Below are 18,856 nucleotides of genomic sequence, written 5' to 3'. Positions count from 1 at the left end.
TTGAACAAAATTGTATAATGACGGTTTAGTCTAAATTAATTATTTTGCAGAGAAAATAAATAAATCAAACTTTATACTGAATATTGTCAAAAGGCTCAAAAATTATTGACATTATTACATTATAATCGCCTAATTCTAGCACTAACACCAATCTAAGCATCATCTGTGTCATCATGTGTGCATGTGTACAAATGTTAGCAATTTAGCCATGTTAACCTGTGGCGGTTGTTTACCGTAAAAGCGAGACGCAGTTATGAAAAGAAACCTCATCAGCATCCCAGATATCGCATTACAGAACAGGCAGTGTGCCCTTGGTTCACGTCTCATGGCCAAACAGCGGTTACTAGCCCTGTTTTTCACGCGGATCCACAATAGAAATAACAGATCAGAATTCCCAAAAAGATTGTGACAGGCACAGAAGTGTTTATTTTCTCTAGATTTATCTCTTCTTGAGACGTGACCGTGGGTAGACCTCAGCCTCAAACGGTCATTTTAAAGAGAAAGATAGTTAAGCAAATATGCGGCAAGACTGCAGGCTGTTTGACGCTGTGCTTGTTTGTTTGGACGGCCCTTTCAATACACCGCTTCTGTCACCTGCCAGGAGTTAAAAACCATCATTTTAATCGTGTGTTGCGAAACTAAAGGCTGGTCTGTTAGAGACGGGTACTCATTTCATGAGTAGGGACTCTGTGTGAGAATGTGGCATTCTGAGGCAGCGGTGTGCAGCGTCTCCAGCACCTGGAGGAGCGCTTTCAACAGAGGCACATTTATGAAGTATTTTATTTGGCTCTGGCCCAAAGCGAAAGCATGTAAATGTGTGAGTGGAAGCCGTGGAAGAGCTACTGGAAAAAGATGAACATTTGCAGTCAGTACAACAAAAAGCAAGCATCAAGAACGGGAAAAGCTTTGCTATTTTGACCAATAAATAAATGCACACACAAATTTTGCTGGGCCGTTTATAAATATAGAGGACTTTTCCAAGTAAAAAACTGCCTTTTATACAAAAATAAAGCAAACACACTGCATTAGTAAATAAACATGAAACTAATTATTCTAGAGGGTATTGACACTTTGACTAGTGAATGTATTTTCCCACACTTTTTAATTATTTTTAATATTATATATATATATATATATATATATATATATATATATATATATATATATATATATATATATATATATATATATATATTGTTATAACCGTGAAAAAAGTTTAATAATTAATCAAATGTTTTTGTTTTATAATTTATAAATAAACAAAATTTCTGTAATGCATTTTGTTCGAGGTGCGCAAAAGTTCAGGATCAGTACGATTTTTTTTATATTTTTAAAAGAAGCATAATTTTTCTGCATCGTTACTCCAGTCTTCAGTGTCACATTATTCTTCAGAAATCTTTTTCTGAACAACAGTTGTGTACAATTATTTTTCATAATTGTTTGATGAATAGAATTCAAATAGTAAAACTTTTAAATTGTAAGTGATATTTAAAAATGTTACTTGTTTGTATATATAAATCAATAAACGGCGATGTGTATATATAAACATGTATGATGAATTCATATGATTCTATAGGGTTCACTTCCAACACCAAATAATTCCCATTAATTTTCCCTGATTTTTCATTCTCATGAAAATAATGATACATGTTGTTGTTATAAGTGTATATGGTTTAAAATTAACAAATAAATAAAATGTCTATTTGTGATGCATTTTGCTTAAAAAAAGTTTTTATATATATTTATATTAATTTCTAACTTTGTTCAATATTTTTTAACTAATGCAATGACATTTGTACATACAGTGCCTTGCAAAAGTATTCGGCCCCCTTGAACTTTGCGACCTTTTGCCACATTTCAGGCTTCAAACATAATGATATGAAACTGTAATTTTTTGTGAAGAATCAACAACAAGTGGGACACAATCATGAAGTGGAACGAAATTTATTGGATATTTCAAACTTTTTTAACAAATCAAAAACTGAAAAATAGGGCGTGCAAAATGATTCGGCCCCCTTAAGTTAATACTTTGTAGCGCCACCTTTTGCTGCGATTACAGCTGTAAGACGTTTGGGGTATGTCTCTATCAGTTTTGCACATCGAGAGACTGAAATTTTTGCCCATTCCTCCTTGCAGAACAGCTCGAGCTCAGTGAGGTTGGATGGGAGAGCGTTTGTGAACAGCAGGTTTCAGTTCTTTCCACAGATTCTCGATTGGATTCAGGTCTGGACTTTGACTTGGCCATTCTAACACCTGGATATGTTTATTTTTGAACCATTCCATTGTAGATTTTGCTTTATGTTTTGGATCATTGTCTTGTTGGAAGACAAATCTCCGTCCCAGTCTCAAGTCTTTTGCAGACTCCATCAGGTTTTCTTCCAGAATGGTCCTGTATTTGGCTCCATCCATCTTCCCATCAATTTTAACCATCTTCCCTGTCCCTGCTGAAGAAAAGCAGGCCCAAACCATGATGCTGCCACCACCATGTTTGACAGTGGGGATGGTGTGTTCAGGGTGATGAGCTGCGTTGTTTTTACGCCAAACATAACATTTTGCATTGTTGCCAAAAAGTTCCATTTTGGTTTCATCTGACCAGAGCACCTTCTTCCACATGTTTGGTGTCTCTCCCAGGTGGCTTGTGGCCAACTTTAAACAACACTTTTTATGGATATCTTTAAGAAATTAATTTCTTCTTGCCACTCTTCCATAAAGGCCAGATTTGTGCAGTATTCGACTGATTGTTGTCCTATGGACAGAGTCTCCCACCTCAGCTGTAGATCTCTGCAGTTCATCGAGAGTGATCATGGGCCTCTTGGCTGCATCTCTGATCAGTCTTCTCCTTATATGAGCTGAAATTTTAGAGGGACGGCCAGGTCTTGGTAGATTTGCAGTGGTCTGATACTCCTACCATTTTAATATTATCGCTTGCACAGTGCTCCTTGGGATGTTTAAAGCTTGGGAAATCTTTTTGTATCCAAATCCGGCTTTAAACTTATCCACAACAGTATCTCGGACCTGCCTGGTGTGTTCCTTGTTCTTCATGATGCTCTCTGCGCTTTAAACGGACCTCTGAGACTATCACAGTGCAGGTGCATTTATACGGAGACTTGATTACACACAGGTGGATTCTATTTATCATCATTAGTCATTTAGGTCAACATTGGATCATTCAGAGATCCTCACTGAACTTCGGGAGAGAGTTTGCTGCACTGAAAGTAAAGGGGCCGAATAATTTTGCACGCCCAATTTTTCAGTTTTTGATTTGTTAAAAAAGTTTGAAATATCCAATAAATTTCATTCCACTTCATGATTGTGTCCCACTTGTTGTTGATTCTTGACAAAAAATTACAGTTTAATATCATTATGTTTGAAGCCTGAAATGTGGCAAAAGGTCGCAAAGTTCAAGGGGGCCGAATACTTTCGCAAGACACTGTATGGCTGAAGTATCCAAATATTTTTTGGGCCACCGTTGCTACAAAAACTGTGAACAATAAATCTGTTTGGAGAAAAAAAAAAAAAAACCTTAACAAGAACTTGCACGTTTAGATTCCTTGTCATTGTTTCCCATAAAAAAACTTGTATTTATATATGCAAATCTGCAACTCTACCATAAGCCTGCACTGACTCATGAACACAATCTTGAATACAAAGGAATTCAACTGCTACATATCAAGATAGTTGCAAGCAGAAAGCAAAGGGGCCAAATCAGAAATGCGCCCACATATGAAAGCACACACCAGGCATAGTTCTGCAAGAAGAGTTTTGGACTGTTGCAAACACACAATGTAATGGCTGGAATGCCTGATGCCTTATCTGTTTCACGTGGTAATCAATAACTTGAATAGCCTTTAATTCCGAAAGACTTTATCTTTACAATAAAGCTTTTGTAGGTGTACAGATGACCAAAATTATATTGCAAGGCAGGTGTTCCAGCAGCTCCTGATTAGTAATTGTTCTGCACCAGATGAGGGGGAAAAACTGAGGGTGTGGCGGAGTGTGAGTGTGCCTGAATTCAAGGAAGAAGGTTATGAAGCTAACAGAATTAACAGGCAAAGCTCAAAGTCCAGTCTAGACGAGAACGAGGAGATCTCTTGCTCCTTGTGTGGTGTTTGTTTTCACTCAACTTCAGCCTGGAAAGCATCCAATTTTTCTTAAACTGTCACCTGGCATCCGTAAAACAGAACTGCCCTATGCAAATCAGAGGGGCCTAAAGGGGAAAATGCCGTGGAACTAGCTTGGTACACACCTTTGGATCTGCTCTCAGCAGATGTTCAATATGTGTGCATGCACTGTTTTTTTCCTTTTCTTTTAAAGTTTAGTCATTTAAAACAAATCATCTCTATAACAGGGAGGCAAAGAAAACTATTTGAAATCAGACAAGGTTTCACCATCAGCTGAGGCAGCAGCCTGAAGCACAGAAACATTACATTGCCTTGGCTGTCAAAGTTCATTTAAAATCTCTATTTAGTTTAGTTACTCACTATTTATAAAACCAATTCAGATGGGATGAGCCGAATTTGACACCACCAAAAGGTGAATCTGTTAACATTAGTTAATGCACAGTGAACTGACATGAACATTTGTATTAATTAACATTGATAATGTGTAATAAATCCTGTTCAAGCTAGTGCACTGTGCACTGACTAAATGTTAACAAAATCACCTTTTGATTTTAATAGTTTATTAGTTAAAAACTAAAATGGACTATAAATAAGACTTTATTTTAAAGAGTTACCCATTTTATTTATAGTAAAAACAACAACAACAACAACAACAACAACAACAACAACAACAACAAAGCCTAGTTCAGAATGCACGATTTTAAAACTCATTGGGTCACTGCTCCATTCACACTGCATGACTATCTGTGGTAGCATTCAGTCACGGCTGTGTTCACACTGATTGATGGATCACACTGCATGACTATACAGGAGGAACAATCCCCCGACAACACTCTCTCTTCGGTGTGCAAACTACGTTTCCCAACTACACGTGCGATGTGACAAGTAAACAACGCGAGATCCCACGTGCGTCAGACCACAGTTCTCACGCGACACTTGGAATTGTTATTAAAAATGATAAACTGCACAAAGTTTGCTCCAAATTGATTTGTGGAGAAAAATAAAAAAAGATAATGGTGGAGGAAGTTGTTCTGCAAAGAGAGTTTGAGGTAAATAAATAATTTTGCAATGTGCTGTTGCTGCGGCTGGACGTGCAAATGTTTGGGCTTTGTTGAAAGAATTGTGAATATATCTATTAAAATACTGATATTCTGGTCTATAACTTCTCCTTAAACCTCTTGCTGCCCTGTATCTCACTCTCTCATTGGCTGTTGGTCATCGACAATGTTATTTTCAGTCAGAACTCATTTCATACAGCAGGATTATGAATCGCCGACAGCTCCAGATATTTAGCATGCCAAATATCTCACGGCGTCAGTGACTCGTCTGCAATTTTCTTTGACCGCGTCTTTGATCATTCACACTGCGTGGTTGCCACTCGCGTACACGAGCACCGATTTGCCTTTGATCTTGGGCATTTGTCGGCGACTTCGCAAAACCTGTCGGCGAGTCAAAATCGGGCAGTGTGAACTAGGCTTAATAATAATTAACTATATTCATTAAATAATGTTGCAATTTATGTTGCTGTTGCCAGTGTTTGTGAAAGCAAAAAGAAACTTTAAGGGCGGTCCAACTAAACTTTAAGCATGTAAAATGTCATCGGCCACGGCAACGAATGACATCACGCTCTGTGGTCCCTCATTTAAAAAAAATGAATTCAACAGAAATAATAATAACCCAAAAGGTAAAAATCTAAAATCGACTTCATTTTCTTTGCTATGCCCTCAACCTGCAGCTCTTTCAATTCAGCCAAGAGGTCACACAGTGACTAATTTATCTTCACAGGTCAGAGCTCAACAAGCTTTGGAATGCAACGAAATGCGAAACTTTCACATGAGCTTACATTTCCGTCTCCTACATTTGCATGTTTATGAATGGAAGTAAATGGAACGGAAAGTGTAGTGTGACGGCCACCCTTAGGGTTGTATTTTATGCTGGTTTTACCAGAGTTAAGGGGTTTTAGGGATGACTTTTTATATCATGAATAAGAATATACTTAAATAAATCATAAAATGGAAATGGCGATAGTCTTTTCTTCCCTATTGAGATGTATATCCGAGTAAAAAATGCTTTTCGAAGAAGACAAACATAATGTAGGGTACTGCTTAGATTGTTGGATTGTGGTTTGCTATTGTTGTGATGTTATGTGACATCAGAGAAGAGATGTCACTGCAAGAGGAAGGGGAAGTTATTTTGATTAAAGATTACGAGGGCACATGAATTTGTAAAAAAAGTTATTATGTGCACAGATAAATCATTTCTAATAAACACTGCAATATTCCATACAAATTAAATTTTTAAGTCATGGCGACTTTAACTGCAGTAAAATTCCAGCAACCCACTGCCTTTAGGAATTTTCCGTTGAAAAGGGAAATTGAGGTGGAGCGTATCAAAGGGTTCTTGCCTTTCTATTGTCAATAGCTCTTAGTTTACGTCAAAGCTTTCAATGCCCCCGAGTGCAAGATTAGCTGTCAATATTTTCGGCTATGTTTTCCTGGAAGAAAGCTGTCTGAAAGTAACACAATTCTGAAAGTGAAAGTTAATAGGAGTCAATAATAAACTTTTTCCTTGTTCTTTCATCTTTTAGTGCGTTTACATGCCGATTATGCCTAATAAGCCGACAATGAACATGGTCATGTAAACACGCTAACCCGTTTTCTTTTATCGGAGTAAGGTCATAAACCGGTCGGGACACGTAGTTTTTTTCCTCTTACCCCGATTTTGCGCTGCATGTAAACGCATTAAGCTGCTTTCTGTCGGCTTATTGAAGTATGCATGTGTGATAGGTGACAAACACGCAAACTTCGAGCAGATTTAAACGCATCCAGACAGAGCGAGCTAGCGTTTTGCATTAAATAAGGATATACATATATATATAAAAGGACAAACTCTTTTAAGACCCAGAAAACTGTAAAGATGTGTTCTCATCTCATGCAGCAGAAGTAGAAGAGGTTCAGACAAAACGCTGAATCTGTAACTGCATGAAAGAATAATGAGCCGTAAATCTCCCACTGACACGGTGCACGCTTTATTGAACATCACAGCTGACGTAACATTTGGAATACTCCGAGTCAGATATGGACATTATTATTTTTGACGTCTGACACTACAAGGAAATAACCCAGTTTATTAATAAAGTCATGTAAACGTTGTTTATTGCGTTGTCAGTTTACTAGTTTGCATGTAAACGGGGAAAACTGGTTATTTGTGAGTTATCAGCTTACTGGTGTGCATGTAAACATGCTCTATGTATCATTTGTTTTGCCTTATTTGCCTTTTTAAACATTTGAAATGTTGATATTTATGATAATATTTTAGAACACAAACGTAGGATGTATTCTATTATATCATAAAAATGGCATGAAATATGCATGATACTATATACACCATCCTTATTTTTTTGTTGTTTTAACTAACTTTCATGCTTGTTTTAAAATATTTTAAAATAAGTCATTTTGAATTCCCCTTGAAGTTTGTTGAGGCCCCCTGCTTGAGAACCACTTATTCAAACAAACATGCTATTCTCATTACAGATTATCACTGAATTTGTTTGGAAGTAATTTGGCAAGTCAAAAAAATAAGTTTATAATAAGTTCCAAAGCTTCAGTCATTTAAAGTCATAAAAAGACATTTATAAAAGGAAATGCATTTAAGAGTAACTGGCAACACAGTAAGCTGATGAAAAGCCAAGCCAACTGAAAGGTCAAATGTCACACGCGTGATGAAGGAAGAAGGGCTGATGTGAGAGCGTGCCGATATGTTCCACTCACCTGACAGAGGTGCACAACCATTCTCTATCGGAGCAGTGAGATGCATGCACAAAAGCAAGAGAAGACATGAGTGAACAGAACAAAAGAGAGAGGTAGAGGTGGACTGGGTCAGGGGGCAGAGAGAGAGAGTGAGAGTGAGAGTGAGAGAGAGACACACATACACAACTGCAATGGAAAAATATAAGTTGAGTCAACACTGAATTAAGAATTGAATGAGAGGGAGAAGCCAGCTGCAGTGGACATGGAAGCCGTAGTGGCTGATGGAAAATGGATGGGGCTGTTGGGTGAAAAGGTCATTGGTTACCTCTCGCTTGGCGAGCAGGACGTTGGGTACGATGTGTGGCAGACAGCGGCCCAACATGAGCATGACGCTCTGCTCACTGTCAGCGATTCGAGACACCTGAGACAAAAGGACATGGAAATTAGATGCAAGAATGTCGCCATATAAAGAAAAGCAGAGGCAAACATGTCCGGCATTTCATATAAATCACACGTGTCTTAAAATTACTGCTTAGCTGCAACCAGAGAACCTTTTCTGCTTTTGTATTCTGGAAATAGAAGGCACCGTGCACTCTGTGACCTCTCAAATGTGCTTATTAATGCATTCCTGGTGATTTTGAAAGCATAGAATACTGAACTGTTCCCTGTTTAACTGTCTTCATTTCCTTGGCCCTCACTTTATTCAAATCTGTAATGTATGACTTTAACAAATTAAAAGCACTAGAAAAAAGGTGCACGACTTATTTGAAGTGTGAAGTTGCTCGTTTTGTGTGATGAACATAGCGAAATTTCAAACATTATTCATTGCTTTTATTTTTATTTCCATTGAGCTATTCATCACTGCATCCGGACCATTGTGTCATTTGAATTTTTGTAATAATTATTACATACTATAATAGTATTTATTAGTATTTTGAGTATTTGAGTATTTATAAGTATTATACATTCATTTTAATGTTTAAAATTTTTGTAAATCTGATTCTGTTATGTGCTTTTGCTGTTTTTGTTTTAAAGGTCCCGTTCTTCGCAATTCCATCTTTCAAACTTTAGTTAGTGTGAAATGTTGCTGTTAGAGCATAAATAATACCTGTGAAATTATAAAGCTCAAAGTTCAATGCCAAGCGAGATATCTTATTTAACAGAAGTTCCCTTTCAAAGCCTACAGCGAACGGCCGGTTTGGACTACATCCCTGCACTTCCTTCTGTAATGACGTCACTAGAACAGTTTGTTAATACAAGAATAAGCAAAAAAGGGGGCTTGGTCTTGTTGCTCTCCCACGTGCATCCCCTTGTTATGGTAAGAGGCGTGAACTTTTTTGGGCAACGTGAGCTAAGCTGCCATGCAAGGAGGGACTTCATAGAACAAGGAAATCATCAGGCCGTTTTTAGGACAGAGAAAACAGCGCTTTACAGATAAGTAAACTGTGAAAAATACTGTGTTTTTTTACACACGAAACATGAACTCATGTTATATTGCACACTGTAAACACAATCAAAGCTTCAAAAACACATGAAAAACAGGACCTTTAATATTTATATTTAGCTTTTATTTCATTTTCTTTTTATAGTTTTACGTAATTATAGGTCTTCAACTTAAACATATTTATACTCAGGGCATAAACTTAACACTCGCCAAGCGCCAAAAAACAGTGCAACTCGCCAGCTGCCATGCAAAATCAATGCATGAATGTGAACATATGTGAACGAGGCTTGGGACAGATGACAGGCCAGCAATGCACGCAGAACATTGATTGGTTGAAAGAGAATCCACACTTGCACGTTTTTTCGGCTGTGTTTTTCCTTGCAGGTTGCGGCCTTGCCTTAAACAAAGAGCGTCTTCTTCTTGTGAATACAGCCACATGCCGAGAAGGAAGAACTACATCTGCCGTGTATCCTCCATTGTTGTTTACCGTGCCGTTTTCTTCTTTGCATTAGAATGACGTTAATCGATACACCACTCGTATCAAGTAAGGGTGCTGTTGGCGATGGAAACTAGCCATATCAGGGTATCGGCCATATTATTTAGACCCCCGAATCAGACTGAACAGTACCGCTTGGTGGAAACGAGCCATTAGATAAATGCATTGACTCTTAAAGTGACAGCAGCCTAATATTCCTGCTGCTGTCTGTGTGCTGTGATTGATCGGCTATCGATCTCTATCGGCTGATACTGGATTTGGGATGATTGAGCGGCGATCTCTAAAAAGGCAGATCTCATAATCTGATCTCATGCTGATAACACAGACCAGCGCCTGCTGTGAAGGCTAGAGCATGACATGCTGCGGCACCATTTCATTCTCTTTCAGGCATGGGCAAAATAATTGTAATTGTGAAGGTGAGTTACAGTTCATATCTTTTTATTAAAGGTGCCCTAGAATGAAAAATTGAATTAACCTTGCCATGGTGAAATAATAAGAGTTCAGTACATGGACATCACATACTGTGAGTCTCAAACCTCATTGCCTCCTACTTCTTATGTAAAACTGAATATCTCAATAATCTCAACATAAACCCAACAGTGACGCAAGCATTGGGGATCATTTATATGCACGCCCCAACATTTGCATCTGTCCAAACGTGCATTGTCAGGCGGAAATGGGAGCAAATCATCAAAACAAGCTGCTCGCATGGACACACTTCATGTTCCAGGCTGTGCAGGAGACTTTTCTACCCTTCCCACAGACAAAAAATGTCAACAGTCATGGTTGATGTTTATAATCCGAAACCACAACAATCCGAGAGCTCACGTGCATATGGTTGCCAGATTGGATATGTTTAGGTATAACACTGGATATCATACAGGTTTTCACAGAAAAGCTCTGGGGGATTTAATTCTTGAAATCCGGCAACTGGAAGAACACAAGCTCTTTCTCGCTTGCGGATGATCTGAAAACACCAATAAACAAGTACACTGCATTTTATCAATCTCCATTTGAGATGTTTTGCTTAAAGTGTCATTTAGTCGGACTGTGTTCTGTCAGGACTCACGAGCCACTTCAATGAACTGCTGTGAGCTGCTGAAATAAGCCAATCAGAGCAGAGCTCAACATTAATATTCATGACCCTTCCAAATAAGGCAAAAACAGAGCATTACATCCTAGGGACTAGGGGTGTCCATGGTTAACCGATTAACCGTTAAAAATTGCGTAACCGAGTGAAACATTTTGCTCGGTTAAGTGGCGTCAATGACGTGCTTTGAATTTAGTTGTAATATATTTTTGCACCCCTAGAGACCGCCAGAGCGCTCCCAGACATTTGTAATATCCACAAGAAGAAGTCATGACGAGCTTTCTAAGCGGGCAAAGAAAGCGTGGGAGCACTTTAAAAATGAGAGTGACGGGGCAAAATGCAAGTATTGCAATGCAGTGCTTACCGCATTTTTCAGGCTATAAGTTGCTCCGGAGTATAAGTCGCATCAGTCAAAAAATGCGTCATGAAGAGGAAAATAACATACGTCGCACTGGACTATAAGTCGCATTAGGGCAGAAGCAGAGCGGGAGCCGCGCGCGCTGTGCATAACGGAGCAGAAGAAAGAAAGTTTGAAGTGAGAAACTTGTGAATGACTAGAGAAAAGCAGACGTTACTTTAACTGTAATGAAGAAAACAAAAAAAGCTAATCGCGGACTGAAAGCAAGATGGCCAGAGCTGAAGGGACGAGTCCACAGATGTTTGAACTCTGCCGGGAGAGGCTCAGCCGGCGAGTCAAACGCTGTGTGAATCATTCTCGGCTGCATATTTTACTGCATGCCCTAATCATGCAGGCGCCCTCGCGGCCACTTGCATTGCTCGTGAACTGGAGCGCATCTCATCCTAATTTAACGAAACTCAGCATACGCCTCACAGACATGAAAAATATCTTAAGAAAGCTTGAAATGTCTTTTAACAATTTAAAATGAAAAGAAATAGGCTACTCTCTGATTATGTAATCCATGATGTGCATTTCTCTCTATAGGCGCGTTCACTACGGAGATGGCGGTCGTCAAAATAATAAACTAAAAATAACCCTGACGCACACTATGGTTAACCGAGTATTAACCGCTAAGGGCCTCGGTTAACGGTTAATGAAAAACTTGAAAACGTGCAGCCCTACTAGGGACAATTTATAGGGTTGTAAATGGACCTATAAAACTGTATCTGAACAATTTTTGGCCTTTAATAAGCCACATACCCTCTATGTAGATATCAGAGAACAATTTAACATATTGTTTCAAATCATTATAGGGCACCTTTAAATAACTTACAAAGTTATTTGAAAACTTTCCCTGAGGCGCAAGTCTCTCTCTAAATGCTCAAATGGCTTCACATCAGCACATCGCGTCTGCACTAAAATGGAGCTGCACAGTTGACAGTATTTGCCACTTGCACTAATGAGGCAGTGTCGTGTCATCACTAAAGTTTATCGTTTGCATTTCTTTATTAGTGATGCCAGAGTTCAAACCACTCAGCACTCACGCACTCTCCAAGAGACCGTGAGCTTACACACATTCAAAGCACTCACACACAGGCCACCTCACAAAAAATTGTGAAAACATAGTCAAGAGTGAATGTTAACATTTATGTAACTGCATGCCACAGTATCCATGTATTCGGTCTTAAAGTGAAAGCAGTCTTTTTTCTTTGTCTTTTGTTGTTTGATTAACATGAAATGACACTCATTGCTCTCGAATTACCTTAATTGTAAGGATTAATATGATTTAATTTATTCAAGGAAGACCATCCAACAGTATTTTACATTTGATTCCTTTTTCCTAAATGTCTTTAGTATTTCTTACATCAATACTAGCCTACTGTTAGACCTTTCGGAGAAAAATAAACTTTAAAACACAGTTCGATTGTATTTATTTGTGCTCGTAAATAGTTGTTCTTATTGTATTACTGACTGTTTAAAATTTGCATTCAGTTTGAAATCAGGCTTGTACGCAAGCTATTTCAACAGTGGTATTTCACATTTGCTTACTTTATTAAATTCCTGTACCTGTAAACTATTGCCAGACCAACCTGAAAAACAAACCATTCAAACGTGGTTTTGAAACTTGTGAGCTGATTCAATTAAAACAATTGAAAAGATGATGACTTTTGAAAATTGAACGAATTACTTTTTTTTTGTTTAAAAATCAGCGTTGGCGAGTATATAAATCGGTGTCCCTCGCCAGTTGGCATGCAATAATACATGAACGTGAACATGCTTGGGACAGTTGACAGGCCAGCACTGCATCGTCACAAAAGTTTAAGCCTTGACGATTTAAATATTCGAGTGCAAGATGACGCAAAACTTGTTTACTTATTTCTGTACCTGATAACTACTGTCAGACCTACCTGAAAAACACTGATTATTTAATTTTTATCTTTGTTATAGTGTATTCATTTGTGCTTTTGCTTGTATTTTTTGTATTTTATTTTATTACTTACTGTTTACTTGTCTTTAATAATATTTTAAGCCAAAATTTAGGTGGATTACTGCCTGTTTTTATAAAAGGTTTAATGGCAGATCATTTTTTTCACTGAGCAAAATTTTGCTGCTGGCCCTATTCACTGCAACTGCACTGAAAAGAGCAGCCAAGTCAAATATTCCACTGAAGAAAGAAAGTTCTTAAAACCATACTGGTTTGAAACAACATGGGTAAATAATGACAAACGTATAATTTTTGGGTGAACTACGCCTTTAACCGTCTCTACATGTGCTTGTGTATTAGTACCTGTCCTGTATGCTACCCGATCCCACTCACCTCTGAGCCCAGCCTACTGTCAGCAGACATTCGACAGAAGGACAAAAGTGCTTGGTGGAAGGCCGGAGACAGCTTTCTGCAGAAGCAAACAAAACATGATTTAACAAGCCACCTCCACCTCCGGTTACCAATAACTCCACATATTAGCCCAGCTTTCCACAGCGCAGAGCAAAACGCTGATATAGGAACAGTCAAAACATGGAGAGCATAATTTGTCTGAATCAGCCTCATGGGGTAAAAGTCCATCCGGAGCAGATGTGCAAAATGATGATGAATGGAATATATGGTGCCAGTCAGCACCGCAATAAGAGCCCGGGTGAGGACTGTGATGGGGCTCAATGCAGTGCTGCCATCTAGTGGTCATAACGGCCTTGTTCCAAAACCTAGTAAGCGGCCTCATTGTCTACTATACAATGAGACATTGCTATAGTACTACAATGTCTACAGTGACAAAAGCTACCTACTAAGACAGCATCCATTCCAAACTGAATAAGTTACTGACTGTTAAGTTACTGGCATGAAATGCTTTTCATTGGCATGCGTTTAAAACTTGACTAACACCAACCGTTCCAGTCAAGCCTTGATTTTTGAAATATTACAATTCAAAATAACTTTTTTATTTCTATGTTTAAAAAAAGTTAAAACCATCACTCCAGTCTTCAGTCATGCGATCCTTCAGAAATCATTCTAATATGCCGATTTGCTGCTCAAGAAACATTTCTTATTATCAATGTTGAAAACAGTTGTGTAAAATATTTTTTAGGATTCTTTGATGAATAGAAAGTTTAAAATAACCCTATTTGTCTGAAATGGAAGCTTTTGCAACATTGTACTACTGTTTAAAGGTTTTGGGTCAGTAAGAATTTATTTATTTTTTAGGGGAAAGAACACATTTAATACATTTGTTCAGCAAGGATGCATTAAATTGATCAAAAGTGACAGTAAAGACATTTATTATATTAAATAAAGATTTTTCGTGCGGTTCTTTTTAACTCTATTCATCAAAGAATCGTGGAAAAATATGTTTTACACAACTGATTTCAACATTGATAATTATCATAAAAGTTTTTTGAGCATCATATTAGAATGAATTCTGAAGGATCATGTGACACTGAAGACTGGAGTAATGAAATAAATAAATAAATCTCATTTTAAAATATATTCAAATAGAAAAGTTATTTTGCATTTTAATAATATTTCACAACATGACTTTTTTGTATTTTTAATAAAATAAATGCAGCCTTAGTGAGCATACGAGACTTCTTCTAAAAACATTAAACATATTACCGATTAAAAACAGGTGTATGATGCCAAATAGGTGTCCTACTTTAGATAGGATGCACACTAGGTTTTGTAACAGATCTCACTTGAACACACTTTTGTTGTAACTTGTTTGAGCACTCTCTTTATTTGCCCTTGTGCAACTCATCAACTTTTTAGGTCATCATAACTCATAACAGTTATTGGGCAGTCCACAAGGAAACGCAGGTCTCACCTGTTGGGCCGGTCAAATTGCACAGCAGTTTTACCCTGCTGACTCTGAGACTTTAGTTTGCTGTGAGGTTGTGTAGCAGTAGTGGTGCTTTCAGTGCAGTCAGTAGTAGTTGTAGTGGTTGAGGCCTTTGTAGCGTTGGCATCCGGGGGGCTGTCTGTTTCTGTGACCCCTCGTATGTCCAAATACTGTCCATTGTCTAGGGGGGGTTTATCACATAGAGGGTCTTGTTTAGACGGAGTTGACTTCATTACAGTTGTGGTTTCTGAAGAAACATTTCTCCGAAGCGTCTGGATATCACTGCACATGCACACACACAAATGTATTTATTAGAGATAGCAATGTGCAAAAGTAATGCAAAATGTACACAAATATAGGAGTGAATTCAGTGTTGAGGCAAACAAGCAGTACAGGAGAGTGAGAGACAGAGAAGATAAAATATGAAGTGGAGGCATATCTAGTAAGAAGCAATGTGTAAAGCTCATCTCTTGCTAGGAAACGTAAATGCCATGCTGAAAAATGTCAGAAACCCAAAGGTCATGATGATGAGAGAGACTGAGCCTGAGGCGAGGTTCTACAGTGCTTGAAATCAGAATATTGGAATACTGAACTTTTAATGTTTATATTTAATTGTATATTCAATTTAAAAAAGTTTGGGATATGCATCACAGTTTCCATAAAAATATTGGCAACATTTAACAATAAGGTTGTATTAGTTAACATGAACTACCCATGAACAACACCTCTTTTATTAAATTAATTAGTAAATGTTGAAATTAACTAGACCGGGTAAACCCAGACCGATCTGCCAGCAATTTGATTTCGCCCTGCATCTAGCTGGAAACCTATCCTGCTTCTAGGCCTGCACAATTCTGGGAAAAATATGAATCACGATTTTTTAGCTTGGAATTGATATCACGATTCTCTGCAACATTCTTTTTCTCATAGTGTAATGTTTATTGCACACAAGAACCATGAAAAAACAAATTGGCAGTACCAAAAATATGTTTTTCCACATAGAACATTGCACATCACCACCCACCACAATTTTTTTTTATTAAATAGTCCTAGTTATTGTTTTTGATCCATGAAACGTTAATAAATAAGGTTGATTATTATTCAAGTTACTCAGTCAAGAGAACAAGGATTTTTTATATATATCTTTTGTTATAATGTCTTTTATGAGAAAACCAAATGAGGATGCTTCCGCTGACAATATTTTCTGGATTTCTCTGTTACACGACAGGGGGCGCTATTATGCATCTCCTGAACGAGTACAGAACAAGCGGCAACCTCCCGTGATCTCTCTTGAAGCCAATACAGAAGTAATGTAAACTGCAATTCCTCAACTGGCCACTAGGGAAAGGCTCCAGATGGGAGTAGAATATAATTGAGCCCCATGTTAAAATTCCCAACTTTACAGCAGAAAAAAACATGTTTACAGCCTGGTACTAATTGTGATTTTGGTCTATCCGGCTAATTTTGCAGGTGACAGATTGGTTAACTGGCCCAAGGGTCTTTCACGCTGCCCCCGGTCATCGGGCAGTCCTGCGTGACTAAAAGTCGCTGAACTTTGTGAGAGCTGTCCTTTCAAAATAAAGGCTGAACCGAAGTCATTTAAAAATTAAATCATGAACAGTGTGAATAGAGATCGCAATTTTATAACGATTTATCGTGCAGGCCTACCTGCTTCTGCTATAAATTTGCAGGGACCAATCACAAACTGGCTTAACCATCCTATTAGTAGAGAAGTAATGGATCGTTGGTCTGATTGGTTGAAGGAATATCCAATTGCGTACAGAGTCATTTGAATTATGACCGTTGATCACGCCTCTTGTGCAGTAGAAAATACCATAGATAGACAGAAAAAAAAAAAAATGGACACAGCGACCCCATAGACTTGTGAAGTGAAAGTGAAGTCATTTAGAAGCACTCACTTCCTGATGGCCGAGCATACTGCGCAGCCTCAGACTGAGCTTGACAACATAGATGTGACTTAAGCAACCTGTTCGACAGTTGTAAGTCTTCAATGCTGTTGAAATATTTTATCCTGTTGATTTTGGCTCATTATGAGCTTCTCCCCTTGACTTAATCTGACTTTATGTCTCACGTCCCCCAATGCCTCATAGACAGTCAAAGACTACATGCGAGCGTCTCCTCCTATCTATACGGTAAATTCTCTACTGGCAACAGAGAGTCGCGTGGTTATGACGCAATCGTTAGCCTATTTTTTTTACAAAAACGGCTTCTACGGGGCGATAGTGTAAAATACAAGGTAATAGAGCCTTTTATACATTGTCATTTTTCTTTAGAAATAAACAATGGACAAAACACCTCATGGTCTTAAAACGCATCAGATGTTAAGTTATTCACTGTCAAAGTGACGCCAAAATGAATAGGAGTCAATAGGATGCTTACAGCAGATGATGGCTTGGTTAGCAATGGTTGCCCCTATGGGAGGTACGCTTTCCGAGTGCTAGATTACCCCCATGGAAAATACAGAGCAGACTACCCAGACTAATGTTCAATCTTAAAAGATTGAGCTCGGTCTGGTGATAGCCATTAAGATAAAAATGAACATTAGCAAAGATAAATAAATGCTTCATAAGTGCAGTTCATTATTAGTTTGTTAACTAATGTTAACTAATGAACCTTGTTGTAAAGTGTTACCAAAATATTAAGAAGCACAATGTGAAAGCCGTCAGCTTTGCCGTCACATGAACAAATTACATTTTAAATATATTAAATCAGAAAACAGTTACTTTAAAGCTGTAGTTCGTAACTTTTTGAGCTCTAGCAGTTAAACAGAACTGCATACATCTTGCAGAAAAACATTGCAGCCGGAGCTACAAAAACATTTAAAAAGATCTTCCTGAACCCAAACTTTTGTATAGTAGTGTAGTTTGTGTGGTCATTACAAATGATAAAAAAAAGTATAATAACAAAAAGACAAGTACTTCAAAAAATAAAATATTATACATTTACCTATAGCATATGCATATTCTTTGACATTAAAAATATAAGTACATATTTGAATATAATTATATAAACAATGCTTATATTGTTAATGGGATGTGCTAGTTTAGAAGGGTAACTGATTGACAAGAAAATCATAGGGAATGCATGACAGTGAAAAACCTCATCTTAATATTTTCCACAAAGAAATTGATTTGTATGAACATCAGGTGACAAGACAAGACCCTGTGCAGAGAGCAGATAATAATTATGACTATAAAAATCACAGGTTGCTGCCCTGAGCTCTGATTATATGGGCTCGTGTGGCACGTTTCAGACAGTTCTGATTGAATTGGGCCCTCAAGCAGCAGGCAATGACACTTACCTCTGAAGCTTCTTAATCTGTTCAGCCAGACTCTGTTTCTCACTGTTCAACAGGCTGATCTGATATTCCAGCTCCTGAACAACTTCCTGTTGCTGCGGATGACAACGAAATTAGATTTAGAAGTTGGCATATTTTACAACGGAGAAAACCAATACTACTTTAAACCACATTTCAGACAACAGAGCTGAATGTTTAATCACAAATCCCTTTTGAATAGATATTTAAAATGGGATTACTGGGATTTGATCTTATTCTGGTTATGCAAGTGTCATGTAAATGTAACCTGATTGCTTTAATTTGATTATACAATACACCAGGACACGGTAATTAAAAAAAATTCATCTGGATCAGAATGATCTGGATTTGGAAATACCAGGTTTTGCGATTTAGGATCAGGTAATTCAATT

General features: G+C 37.8%; 1 protein-coding gene across 9 annotated transcripts in view; it reads right to left on the bottom strand.

Annotated features, from left to right (window-relative positions):
• relch (RAB11 binding and LisH domain, coiled-coil and HEAT repeat containing) overlaps positions 1-18,856 on the bottom strand; it is a 64,442-nt gene that overhangs the window by 25,315 nt on the left and 20,271 nt on the right. For 6 of the 9 annotated variants that reach the window (XR_010901387.1, XM_067434581.1, XM_067434582.1 and 3 more), the window contains exons 7-11: positions 18,450-18,541; positions 15,113-15,409; positions 13,618-13,693; positions 8,196-8,291; positions 7,892-7,915 (exon numbers count right to left, since the gene is read on the bottom strand). Coding sequence is in view for 8 of the 9 variants with exons in the window: in XM_067434581.1 (XP_067290682.1) it covers positions 7,892-7,915; positions 8,196-8,291; positions 13,618-13,693; positions 15,113-15,409; positions 18,450-18,541 (585 nt within the window). In the remaining variant the exon portion in view is untranslated. The remainder of the gene's footprint in view (positions 1-7,891; positions 7,916-8,195; positions 8,292-13,617; positions 13,694-15,112; positions 15,410-18,449; positions 18,542-18,856) is intronic. The other 3 variants (XM_067434586.1, XM_067434587.1, XM_067434588.1) reach the window with 1 other exon arrangement.

This window comes from Pseudorasbora parva, chromosome 24, assembly GCF_024679245.1.
Source record: "Pseudorasbora parva isolate DD20220531a chromosome 24, ASM2467924v1, whole genome shotgun sequence".
NCBI lineage: Eukaryota > Metazoa > Chordata > Actinopteri > Cypriniformes > Gobionidae > Pseudorasbora > Pseudorasbora parva.
The sequence above is the reverse complement of the archived record's forward strand: the minus strand, read 5'-3'. Positions and strand labels throughout refer to the sequence as shown.